We start from the raw sequence: 13,864 nt of genomic DNA, 5'->3' as shown, positions 1-13,864 counted from the left end.
AAGAAAGGTGAAGAAGTAATAAAGACTAGACTTTATACAGTAGACCATGGGGAGTCATTGAAAAATTTGGAATAGAGGAACGATGTGATCAGAGCTTTGGTTTAGGATGATTAATATATAAGGCCAAGATACAAAGACAGACTGGAAGGCAGATAACAATAAGGGGAACCAGGCCATCAGTCCAGGCAAGTGGAAATGAGGACGAGAATAAAGTGGTAACAATACAGATATATGGGGACAGCCATAGCAGACATTTCAGAGGTAAAGGAGAAAGGCTAGACAAAGCAAAGGAGAGGATGAACAAGTCTTGGAAGCTGACTACAATGGGAGGAAGTAGAGGGGAGGAAAGAATCAATGACCAAGGTTTCCAGCCTGGGTAACAGAGCACAGCAATACCATGGACAGAAAAAGGAAATAGGAAGAGATATTTATCAGAGAAGATGAGTTGGCTTTTAGATACTGGCCAAATCAGCAGGTATTTATTGATGAGGGAACTGACCCAATCATCTAGGCTTTAGGAGACTCCCTCTGACACATATTCAGTTTGAAGTTATCATAGGTGAAGATGTCTAACAAACAGCCACAAATGCTTCTCTAGAGCTTAAGAGAGAGGCCAGGACTGCAGATATGCAGAATTTAGAGCTATCTTTGTAGTAATAGTAGATAAAGCTATGAAAGTAGATAAAATCACCACAGGAGAAATATATGACACCAAGGGTAGAGACCTTACTTTGTGAAGGAGATGTAAGGTTGGGAGTTACTTAGCAATGACATCTAAAACCACAGGAATGTAGAAGCTTGCCAAGGAGAGTGTGAATTAAAAAATGTGAATCAATGACAGCCTGGTGGGAAGATGTACCTTTAGGGGAAAGGAGAAAGAATAAGAATCAAGTAAAACAAGGAAGGAATAATAAGAAAAGTCCCCCAAAATGAGGCCATAGAAGCCAGAGGAAAAATGAATATTAAGAATAAGGTCAAGAAGTAAGAAGAGGCCACAATTACATTATAAAATTTGATCATTTTATAATCCTGGAGAAAACAATTTCAATATCGTGATGAAGGAAGGGGTACACAGTGTGGGATTCAGATTTCTAGGGCTTAAAAGAATAAACAAGAAGGAAGCAGAGTAGGTGAGTGAAGACTCCTTTGTCAAGAAGTATGTAGTATAAAAGAAGAAGGAGGTGGGTATTTTTTGTCTTACTTTTAGGACTGGGGAAACCCAAAAATGTTTATAGGCAAAAGAGTAGTCAATGGGCAGAGAGAGACAGGAGATGCATAGGGACAAAGGAGAGAACTGTTGATTTGAGAATTTCAATCCCATCTCATCTCCATTCCTCTACCCCCATTCCATCATCATAAAGAAGAACAGAAGGGTCAGACCCAAACCACCCAAATAGTAAGCAGCAAAGCTGTGTTTCAAATGCCAAATCCAATGTTCTTTCCACTGGAGCCCAGTCTTCCTTACAAAAAGTTTTGGTTAAGCATGATGTCTTTGTAAGACTCAAAATGCCTGCTTCTAATTATAGTGTACACTTTAACTGTGCTAACCTTGAATGGCTACTTTAGCATTCTTCTATCTACTTGTATTGGGAAGACCTTGTTATAGGTTTCTAGCTTAAATATTTCATCTACATCTTCAAATTCTATTTATTTATATATGTAAGACTGCTTGTCCTCTTCTACCTTCAATTAATAAATACACCAGACTGTGAAATAGTGAAACGGAGACTCCATGTATATTTTCTTCAGAGGGTAGGGTTATGGCCTTACTCCTACACACTGCTTGGTAATCATCATCCTAGCTTTATTTAACATTCTTTGAAGGTAAAGGTAAAGATATTTAGACTATAAAACTCAAGCCAAGATCCTTAATAACTCTAAATTACATACACACAAAATCAATTCCCAACCAAATACCTAATATTACATTTTTTTAAATAACAGCTAAGTAGTACAGTGCATAAACTTGGAATTAAGAAGATCTGAGTTCAAATCAGTCCTCAGACACTTCCTTAGTTATGTGAACTTGGGCAAATCAGACCAAACCTCTCTCAGCCTCAGTTTCCTCTTCTGTAAAATGGGAGTAATAGCATCTATCTCCAAAGGATGTTATAAGGATCAAATGAGATGGCATCTTTAAAGTGTTATATAAACACTAGCTCTTATTTTACATAAATGCTTAAAAAAAAAGACAGTCAGGAGTGAAATAGAATATTTTAATGGAGTCAAAAGGAGGTATACCTCCCCTGGCATTCTCCTGACTCCATACCCAATCTGCAGGAAGTCCTTTCATTTGAAAAAAAATCAATTATGGAAATCTACTTTTCAAAGGTTTATTAACAAGGATAAAAATATTTGTGCTCCTTATCAACCCCAGAATTGTTGTTAGGAAACTGCCTTATAAACCTTAAAGAAATAAATAAATGTGAATTACTATTGTGACTGATATTTAAAGAAGACCATATTTACTACGTTACTTCTCATTATTTATGGAAATATGGTGAACTGAAAGGCACAATACTAATTTAATACAAAATGAGCTTGCTACCAATATGACCACTGAACCAGTGGTATGCATCCTTCAAAAGCACATATTGCATGCACACAGCTAAACCTGCATGCCCCTGAGTATCAAAATGGGCTCCCTAATAGCCATGGAATCCCCTTGTTCTAGAATGCTAGTGCACACGCAAAATAAACATCATTGCATACTACACTGGATGTTGCAAACTCTTCAAAAGTGGAGCAACAGAAAGAAGGGCAAGTAGGAGGTTTAAGTGGCAATTGTAGCATTCTTTTCCTTGGTGAGGAATGAAGACTTTCTGCCCTGTTTTTTCTAACATAATTAGGTTTAAAATTCTGCAGAGAAGCCCGTCCTCTGTCTGACTCAGTCTTGCTATTAAGAAATGTGTTCTTCTGTCATTTGGGAATGAATATCTAAAGAAAACCTGTCTAAAATAGCAAGAGAGAAATTTCACAACATCACTGTGAAAAATATTTGCTAAAAATTGAGGGAAATTAAAGATACCGAGGAAAAAAAATTCATTTTTTTAAGGAACAAATTTCCACAGAAGCCTCACAAGTCAAATGATTATAGTGTAGATATGTTGTGACATACAAAGTATGACATACTCCAGTTCCTTTTATATACTGATCTATTTTTATGGACAATTATCTAATTTCAACATACATATTGTTGCTTTCTAATTCAAACCACTGGACCCTTAGTTAATGAGAATAAAATGCACCATGACATTTTATAGAGAAAATATGTATTGCAATTGAAATATACGGTTTTAGTCAGAAGATCAAGTCACAGTGTTTTGAATCACACACACAAGGGTAAAAACCAACACCATAGGAATATAAATAGCTCTCAAAAACTCTAAGGAAGTGAACATTTCATGTCAGCGTACATCTAGTTAATTCTTCCTTTGAGTGCCAACCTAAGCGATCTCCAAAGAGAATGAGAGTTCATTTATTTTGTATTTTCATCGCAACACCATGGACTTCAGTAAGCTAAGAATTTCTCTTAACAATTTCAATCTCACTTAGGTAAAGAAAATGTGCAAATTTGTGAACATGATTTACTTTCTAAAAAACAAACTTATTTCTGGCCTTTACTGATACTTCTACTCATTACATAGTACTTCCTTTTCTCTGGGCAGGGCACCAACCTAACCACAAGTAAAGAAGCTGCTACACGTCAGACAGTTCTGTTTGTTTCTTTTTGACAGAAACACTCAAAATGTTGCATTCTTTCTAAACTTTCATTTACATAAGCTCTCAAAAAAAAATCACTATTTCATATGTAAGAAATTTCATGAGATTACTAAGATGCTTTTAAAAGACAAAGGAAAAATTTTACCAAGAAAAAAATAATATTATTTATTGAAAGAATAAAAATCTAAGCAAATTTGTGGAAGAGTTCCCCTTCATTTCTACCTCAAGTGAAATCCATGACCATAACGCCATAAATTTCCATTTGAGATCATTGTCATAAAAATGACTAGACCTTAAAAATCACCGAGCCACTGAACAAAAGGAAATACTTCCTTTGACAATATTTTCATAATACAAACTCTTGTTGAAATGAAAATGACAGAGGACTGATTCTTTGTAGTGCAAGTCTCTGCATCATTGTCGACATTTGAAATCCATTCTAATTTACTTTGGGGACAGAAACTGTTTTTATAGTACAACAGAGTCCCTTCATAAAAGGGAAAGTACAGCATTAGTCAGTACACAAAAGGCAAAGTCATCACAAATCTAGCTGGAATGTATGCTCTAACTGTACCCCAAGCAGGCAGGATATTAGATCTTCATGAAGTCTTTCTAAACTACAACCATACAAGACTGAGTTATAAGGAGATCACAGTGTTTAAATTTGGAAGCACGATGAAAAAGAATGTGTATGAAAATAACACATTAATACATTTAGCAAAGAACTCTATTAAGTTACTTTGAAATGCAGTCACTTCCACCACATATAGTGATTACAAGAAATAAGCATTTTCATATATAACTCTTACCTTTTAATTGGGAATAAAGATTCGTACCCAGATAAAACAAAACTATAATATTATATTGGTCAAATGGCAAAAAAATTAAGCTTTTTAAAAAAAGGACTTAAAATTTCCTATGAAAGCAAAAGGAGGACTTTAAACATTATATTTTAAGTATCTTAAGATCTTAAGTATCTTATGGCTAGAATACTGATGGAGAGATACCAGAATTCCCTTTTCAGCTTGGCTGCTTTACTGTGCTATTTTGAGTAGCAAACCCCTCTGTTGACCACCTTTTCTAAAATAAAAATAAAACATGGCCTATGCCTGCTCTACAAAACTGGTGAAGTTCAGAAAAACATGATATAGGAGACATTCTATACCTCAGAGATGTTACATTATTAATCCGAGGCAGTTATGAAAACAATACCGGTACAGAATTTACATTTCTCCTCAGCACGAGAAAGCAGTTTTACAAAAATAAAAGGTAATCATTTATGTAAAAATACAAATAGCTACAGTGGGTCACCAACTGCATCGATGTTAATAAGTATTCATTCACTCAAAAAAATCATTTCATTATGAAGAATATAATTGATTTGTGATGTTTTCCTTGATATTTCCGACCCGATGATGAATTGTGCAGAGTTCACGTATCCTTGAACTGATCCAGGGACCACGATCCTAAGAGGCTCAGCCCCAGAAGGGGCCTCAGGGGCCGGCCACCCTTCAATTTACAGTCCAGAGCAGAGAGCTAAAGCAGGAAGCGAGTCACCCAGGACCCCCACCCGCCCCCACCATCGTCCTTACACTCACAGCGATTTCAGTCTCTCTGCAAAGCAACCCCTCCCCCCGCCTCGCTTCCCCCAGCCCCCTCCACCATTTCTTCTCCCCTTCCAGACTCGCGTTGCTCCCAGTAGCCACCGGGCCACAGCCTCCCCCAGGCTCCAGATCACGCACGCCCCTCCTCAATTTGGCACCAAGACCCATCCCCCACCCACGGACCCCCTGTTCTCGCTAGGCCGGCTCGGACCCCGGCTACCTCTCCACCCGAGCACACTCACACACCTCCAATAGGCCCGCCCCTCGGCCCGCCCTTTACCACACGCCCCTCTCAGACCCCGCCCCTCACTCCCCCTCACGCACCGCCTCCCCCACCCCCCGACCCGTCTCGGGCTCCGACCTGCCTACGCGCTGCCTGCAGCCCCTGCAGCCGCTGGCCCAGCTCGCGCCGGTAGCTTTGCGCCGCCTCAATGCTCTCCCGGGCCTCCTGAAGCAGCAGCTCCAGATCCGGCTCGGGCTCCATCCTCCCTCTCATCCAGCCGCCGCCCCGGCCCCCGGCCCCGGCCCCGGCACTAGCCCAGCCTCTTCGGAGGCGGAAGCGTCAGACCTCCTCCCCCTCTGGCCTTTCGAACAAACTTTATTGACAGCCCTGGTTGGACACACAGCGCAGTCTCTCGAGAAGGCCACGCCCCACACCCCGCTGACCAATCCACGAGTACCTGGGAAGCACCCGCGCAGCCCCGCCTCCAAAGGGGAGGGACCAGTGCTCTTACCAGCGAGGGGGAAACTGAAGACGGGGAAGAGCCACGTTTAGGAACTTACTTATCGGGGAAAAGAGAGTAAAGCGCCCCCTAGAGCGGCCAAAGGCGAGTTGAGGATGACTTGAGCCAGGTGGGTGAGCGCCCTCTGTCGGGGGAGGGGGTCTGTAGTGAAGGGTCATTACAATGAAATTCAGGGGAGAATTAAAACACAAACAAGCATAGAACTTAAATTGCCAGTGGGTTGGGAAGGAGACTTTTCAAGTTTTTTTTTATTCTGAACTTAACAAAGTTCCCATGTGCAGCAGGGAGCAGAGGAGGATTGTGCATGACACTATGAATCCCCATTACATTAAGTATATAATGAATTCAGTAAGTAATTGGTTTGTGTTTTTTTTTAAGGCGTGTTCAGTTAATATTGGACAACCCATATCCATCAGTAGGGGAATGGCTGAACAAGTTGTGGTGTATGATTGTGATGGAATACTGTCTCGCTCTAAGAGATGATTTCAGAAAAACCTGGAAAGAATTACATGAACTGATGCAAAGTGAAGTTAGCAGAACCAGGACAGCCTTGTGCACAGTAACAGGAATATCGGACAATATCAACTGTGAATGGCTTCTCTTTCGGCAGTACAGTGAACCAAACCAATTCCAAAGGACTGTGAGGAAAAACGCTCTCCACCTGCAGAGAAAGAACAGATGGGATAAAAATGCAGATCAGATTTACTTTTTGTTTTCTTTATTTTCCTTGAGGTGTTTTTTTTTGGTGTGTGTTTTCTTTCACAATATGCTTAATATGGAAATATGTTCTGCATGATTGCATATATATTTTATATCAAATTACTTGCCTTCTCAATAAGGGTAGAAAGAAGGGAAATAAAGAATTTAGGAGAAAATTTAAAAAACAAATTTTTAATGTTTTTACATATACTAGGGAAAAAAATTAAATATTAAATATATTAAAATGCCCTCAAAATATTTTTATTTAGTTGAATTTCTTGCCAGTCTTTCAATTTTTTTCTGCACTGCCTCTCACTATCTTTTGAGATAATATTATTTATCATCTTCTACCATCTTTCTACATAATTTCTTACAAGCAAGTTTATATTCTTTAATTGGTATTATTATTAGCTTCCATTTCTCTCCACTTGGCAAGGAGATCAAATGTTTAGCTGCCTAGGCAGTTTCTATTCTCTTGGTTTCTCCATTGTGGTGATTGATTTACATTGGTTAAACTTTCATAGGAAATACTGTCAGTTTGTATTGATGTCTGTTATTTTATCTGTTTTCCTTTTATTCATATCAACACCTTGTTTAAAAGGATCAGATTAGATTTACTTAACTATGTCCGATTGAACCCCTTCTCTCTTTTGTAGCTGGTTGGTTGGTTGTTGTCCTTTGTTGTCAAAGAGGACCAAAACAACATCACCATGATAAAGTGAAATTTCGGTGCGTCCAACTGTGGCTGATAGACCAATACGAGCTCAGAATGCTCTACCACAGATTGGGCACAGATAGTCCATGTGAATATTTGGGGTGAATACTCCAAATTTGCGCGTCCTGCATTTATTTTGTGCTATTTCAATTCTGCTTTGCTCATAGAGCACAGCATCCTTTCTGATGTGGGCATGTTAAACTCAACATGTCCAAAAGGGAACACATTATCTTTCCCCCTAAAACCCTTTTTTGCCACCATCTTCTCTATTACCGTAGACAGCAACACCATCTTCCCAGTCCTTCAAGCTCACAGTCTAGAAGTCATTGTCAACTCTTCACTCTCTCTCACACACCCCCACCCATTTCAATCTAGTTCCAAGGCCTGTTGATTTCACCTTTGCAATATCTCTTACATACATTTGCCTGCCTCTACTTTCTCCCCACTCCAATCCATCCTCCTTTCAGCCACTCAAATGATTTTCCTAAATCAAGGGTCAAATCATGTCACTTCTCTGACTCAATAAATTCTATTGGCTCCCTATTGCCTGTGGGATCAAATCCTCTACCATTCCAGTCTTCTGACACTCTACTCCTCAACATTGTATACTTAGATTCAGTGACACTGGCCTCCTGAGGGTTCCACAAAGAAGACACTCCACTCTTGGTTCCAGGCATTTTCTCTGGCTGTTTGCCATGCCTGGAATGCTTTTCCTTCTTTATTGACTGCTGACTTCTTTGGTTTCCTTTAAGTCCCAACTAAAATCCCATCTTTTCTAGAACCCCTTCCTCTTAATTCTAATGCCTTTCCTCTGTTAATTATTTCCTATTTATCCTGTGCATATAGCTTCCTTTGTGTATATTTGCAAGTTGTCTTCTGTATTGGATTGTAAGCTCCTTAAGGGTGAGGATTGTCTTTTCTCTTTTTGAATCCCAGTGTTTATAGCATGTGTCTGGCATGTAGCATGTACTTAATAAATATTTATTGATTGGTTGATTTATACATTTGCATCTTCTGATTTTTATTCTTTATTCTAATTTGACATTGCTTTTTTATCTTTGCACTAACAATTCAGAAATAATTCCCACATTGTAACTGGTCATCTGTAAATTTGTTTTTTTGTAATGTTTTTTGATGCTTGCCACATCTATTGTCTCTTATGAGAAATGGAAGGTGAGAAGATTTGAGTAGGAGGAGAAAATGGATATGAAGCCAGGTAGCTGCCCTGAAGCTACATTTAATTCCTACCCCTACAAGAAGGTTTTCCTTCTTCTGTACTAAGAAGCAATAGCTGCACACATTTCCCCCTTCTCCCTGTCCCTGCAATTTTATTTGAAATTCCAGGCCTGAAAAACTGCATTTGTAAGATTTCAATGCTTCACACATCTGGCACTGCAATGTGTTATCATTCAAGCCCTGAGGCTCCTGGATTTGATCACCTGGCAAGTTTGTCATGTCCTTCAACCCTCCTCTAAGTGACTGATATAGTCAACCTGATATAGTAGCATGGACAAGAGTGATCAAGCAGATTCTCAAACTTCTTTTTCTTGTTCTGCTTGCAAGGCCACACTAATAAGCTGACTCAGGAAGCAGAGTCATAAAAACCAATAAAACTTTGGGAAGGGAGTGATGAGAGTTCCATCCTTGATACTTATCTCTTAAGTATCTTGCAGTCTATTTTGAGTATATGTACTTTTGCTACATAATTAATATATCATTAATATAATATATAATTAATAATTAATTCTGGCTGGTTGGGGGAGATGATGAAAAATTTGAGGATCTAGAGGAGTGATTAAATAGCTAGTAAATTCAAAAAGTTTCAAGGAATCTGTATGTGATAGTTGAGTACTGGGTAGGGGGATAGGTACCCTACTGAGACATTCCATTACATGTTTGGATAATTGTTGGTATAATGTAGGTTGTACAGAGCATGCACAAATATGTTTTGCCTCCTGGCTAGCCCATGTATGACTCAGCATTTGGGTGTGTTAAAGTTGATGAACTCCCTGGTGACGAAGTGATGAAAGGACTTGGAATTTTGGTTTGACATGGCAAACCCAGAAGGATTTCTTAGTTTTCCCTCTGCCTATTACAGTAGAAGTGAGATAGACAGTGCTTCATGAGTTAAAAGAAGATAAAGCTTCTAGCGCAGTCCTCTGCTTTAATTATGCCATGCAACAAATATAGTGCTATATATCCCCAAAGCAGGTTGGAGCGATAGGCTGTCCTCTGTTACCCCACCTCCTGACCATTTTCATGTAGAACATGGTCTCAGCTAGGCCAGCTTCTATCTGGGCCCTAGATGCCTTTTCTTTTTTCTTTTTTGGAAGTAGTGGGGTTAAGTGACTTTCCCAGGGTCAGACTGTTACTGAGTGTCTTCCTGATTGCCTTTTCTATTTTGTGTTTACTTTCCTGTGTAATACATAATTTTCAAGGTTTGGAGAAGACCTTATAAGTTTAAGACACCCAGAGGTCTTGGGTCCAATAAGTGGAGTTGACTCCACTCAGCAACAAGAAAGGTTTCTGAAAAGTTTCAGAAAAGTCAGTCATTGACAAGAAAAACCCCAGTCCCAGCACCAGCTTACCTAAAGAAACTGACTTTGAAGGAAACAATGCAGAACCAAGGTGAAATATAAAATGTCTATAAACAGTGGTTCTGCAAAGTTCACACTTAGTTTTAATGAGTCTAAGTCTCTTAGTCAAGAACAGTAGTTATCACTGACTGGTTTAGTTTATTTTATGTAATTTTTATTTTAGTTTATCTTTTGTCAGCTAGCAAACATTAATTTTCTCTTCTGCCCATTTTCCTCCTTGCTGATGAAAAAGAAAAACAAAACTCTTGTAATACATATGCATAGTAAAGCAAAAACACATTGGTCATATCCAAAATGTATGTCTCATTCTGTACCATGAATCTATCACCCCTCTGTCAGGAGTTGGGTACATGCTTCATCATCAAACCTATGAAACTGTGGTTGATCATTGGATTGATCAGAGTTCTTAAGTCTTTACTTCAGTTCAAGCATGATTTGCTCACACCTCTTATTTTAACTCCGTGTGAACCTGTTTCAAATATGTTTCTCTTGTAAACAACATATTGTTGGATTCTGCTTTCTAATCCATTTTGCTATTCTCTTCTGTTTTATGAGTGATTTCATCCCATTTCCATTGACAGTTGGGATCATTAATTGCATATTTCCTTTCATCCTATCCTTTTATATCTTTCCATGTTTCCCCCACACACATACACACCACACCCCTAATAAGGAGGTAGTGAGAGAGGAGGAATGTGCTCAGCACCAGTGGCCTAGGTTTGGTATAGTCTGCTTCTGCTCTCCTGCCCCTCTTCTCTTTCCTTCACACAGAGCCCTCTCACAGGTTCTCTTTCTTTTTTTTTCTTTTCAACTTCATAATCTGTTCTACCTATCTTAGTGTTTGGTTTGGTTAGGGTTAATCCCTCCCTTAAATACTCTTTATTATCCTTTCTCTCTTTTCCCTTTCCTTCCTGTTACCCTGTTGAGTGAAATGTATTTCTGTGCCCAATCGTGTTTGCATGTTCTTCCCTCTTTTAACCAGTTCAGATAAGAGTATGGGTCAAGTGTTACCTACTTCCTCCAACCTCTTCCTCCTTATTTGTATAGTTTTCTATTCCAGCATCCTGAATACATAATTTTCCTTCTCCTTTCTCTCTCTTTCTCCCCATTCCTCTCCCTCCCCAGTATATTCCTTTTCCCTGTCCTTTCTTCTTCTAAGACTATCAAAACATGACAAAACCTCTTCCAGGCCATCTGGCTTCTTAGACTCCATGGCTCTTGATGAGTTCTGATGGGACACATATATCATCCCCTTATATTAAAATGTAAACAGTTCATCTTTGTTTAGTCCATTATGATTGTTTACTCATATTTCTCTTGACTTCTGTATTTGTATTTTTCCTATACAACTTGATTTTTTTTCCCTCAAGAATGCTTAGAACTCCCCTATTTCATTAAAGATCTATTTTTATCCCTCTAGCATTATGTTTCAGTGGGTAAATTATTCTGTTTGTAAGCCTATATCTTTCCCTTTTTGGAACATCAAATTCCAAGCTCTCCACTCTCCTATAGTGGTAGCTATTAAATTATCTACAACCCTGACTATAGATCCTCAATACCTGAATTCTTTCTTTCTTGTTGCTTGCAGTATTTTTTTATTTTAACCTGAAAATTCTAGACTTTGGATATGGTGTTCCTGGGAATTTTCATTTTTGGTGTTTCCTTTACATAAGGGGACCAGAGGGTTCCATTTTCACTTTGTTCTCTTGATCTAAGAAATCTGGGCAGTTGTCTTTTATGATTTCTTGAAATTTGATCTCTAGACTCTTTTTTGGGTCATGGCTTTCAGGTTTCAATGATTCTCAAATTATCTCATCAATCTGTTTTCCAGGTAAGTTGTTCTGGCTATGAAATGTCTTACATTTTCTCATATTTTTTTAATCTTTTGACTTTGTTTTGATATTTCTTGTTGGTTCAGGGAGTTGTTAACTTCTACTTGGTTCATTCTAATTTTGGGGGAGTTTGTTGCTTGAGTAAGCTTGCGTGTAGCTGTTCATTCCCCTTCTAATTCTTTCTTGTTCTTTTTTTCCATCCCCCCACATTCTCATTTTATTCATGAAAACATCTTTAAAAATATTTTAAAAACATGTTTTAAAAAAAACTATTTGCTTCATATTCCCCATGAATTATAGTTGAACTTGTGCCTAAGCTATGTTTTTCTTTTGTTTTCTCGTAGATGTTCTGGAGTCATTATCTTCTTTTGGGTTTGTGTCCTAAGCATCCTGGTCACCATGACATCTTTTTATGGGAAGATTCTTTTTTTTGTTTGTTTCATCAGCCTTTCAGCCTACTTCTTTACTTCAGACTTTGTTAGGGCAAAGCTCTCATAATTCTGGAAAGAATGTCTGGGTTTAGTCTCTTGGGTCCTGCTACTGCTTTCTTGGAGTGTTGACTATTGAGTAATTGTAGGATCTCAGGGAGCTGCTCAGGCTGGGGACCTGAACACTTTGAGTGGTGCCAAAATCAGGGCAAAGTCTGATCACTGTCGCCTAGTCTGAGCTTGGCAAGTTCCTGGCCTGTGTTTAGATTTGTTCTCGTGTATTTCCTAGATTTTTGTGGAGGAACTATGTTAGGCAGCTCATTGTACGTCCTGATGTGGTTCCTTTTTCTTTCTGTTTTCATCATGGGAAATGAAGGCAGGGTTAGTGCTATTATAACCAAAATAAGATCTTTTTTTAAAATGAGGAGATGAAAATATAAAGAAGTGTACTTCAGATGGAAGTACAAGCAGGGTAGTTTTGAAAATAACTTGTGGAATTGATCATATATCTAAAGAAAAGCAAGCTTAGGAAATGGAGAGTTGCAGTTCCATGGAGAATCCTTTTCTTTTTTATTGGTCTACTGCTGCATATATGGAAATGCCCTTTTTTCTTATTTACATTCAGAATTAAATTTTTTAAAAAATAATAATTTGACTACTATCGGCCACCTAGTTTCATTGGAGGGTTTTCAGTGGGCACGAGATGACTTTCCCAAATGCCTCAGAGATCAAGCTCTTCCATCAGGCTCCCAATTCTTTCAGTCCGAGCTCACACAGCTCTTGATGGGGGGGCCCTGCGCCCAACTCAATACTGATCTCAGGGTGTCGAAAAAGAGAATGAAATCTCTCTCTGAAATATTAACACGATAGAAATCTGCTTTTCCTTCCTTCCGACCGATCGCTTCTCGTAGATGGCCCGCAGACAATCCACTAGGAGGGCACGTAACAAAGACAATGAACAAAACTTCTGCCTCTCTCGGACCTTCCTAACCACCTGAGGGCATGGGAGGAGGGCTGGGTATCGGGCTGCGGGCCACCGACTCCTCTCCGGGATTTCGAGACCTTAAGGCCTTATGCCTTTGCAAGTCCAGCGGGGGAATGCCGGGAGGGGCTTGGGGAGCCTCCCCGCAGCGGCCTGCGCTGTCCCTGCACATCTGTGCTAATTAAAGAGAGCACCCCAAACAGCTTGGGAAGGGCTTTAAATGCCGCGCAGAGGGCTCTGCCATTGACCCGGGGGGATGGGGAGACGCAGGAGCTCCTGAGGAGAGCTGCCCTGCAGGGCTCCGGGCGGCGGCTTCCGTCCTGCCGGGCTGGGGGGCGCGGCGGGTAGAGGGTTGACCCGTCTGGGTCTCCGGGCGGACGCCCCGCAGAGAGCCCGTGGCCAGCCGGCGGGCTTCCTTCCGGAGGGTCCCGGGCAAGGTCCCTTCACTCCTCGGGGCTCAGTTTCCTCCTCCGTAAACGAGGGGATCTGACCGGATGGCTCCGGACTCCCTTCGCTCTCTCAGCCCTTCAGCGGGTGCCCG

General features: G+C 39.9%; 1 protein-coding gene across 1 annotated transcript in view; it reads right to left on the bottom strand.

Moving 5' to 3' along the window:
* Window positions 1-5,930, bottom strand: part of CRLF3 (cytokine receptor like factor 3) — a 36,125-nt gene extending 30,195 nt beyond the window's left edge. The window contains exon 1 of the mRNA XM_072644993.1: window positions 5,689-5,930. Within this exon, the coding sequence (XP_072501094.1) occupies window positions 5,689-5,823 (135 nt within the window). The 5' untranslated portion in view covers window positions 5,824-5,930. The remainder of the gene's footprint in view (window positions 1-5,688) is intronic.
* Window positions 5,931-13,864: the final 7,934 nt, after the last annotated feature.

The sequence above is a fragment of the Notamacropus eugenii genome, chromosome 2, assembly GCF_028372415.1.
Source record: "Notamacropus eugenii isolate mMacEug1 chromosome 2, mMacEug1.pri_v2, whole genome shotgun sequence".
Classification (NCBI taxonomy): Eukaryota; Metazoa; Chordata; class Mammalia; order Diprotodontia; family Macropodidae; genus Notamacropus; species Notamacropus eugenii.
Note: the sequence above shows the minus strand (reverse complement) of the source record. Positions and strands in the feature narration are given on the sequence as shown.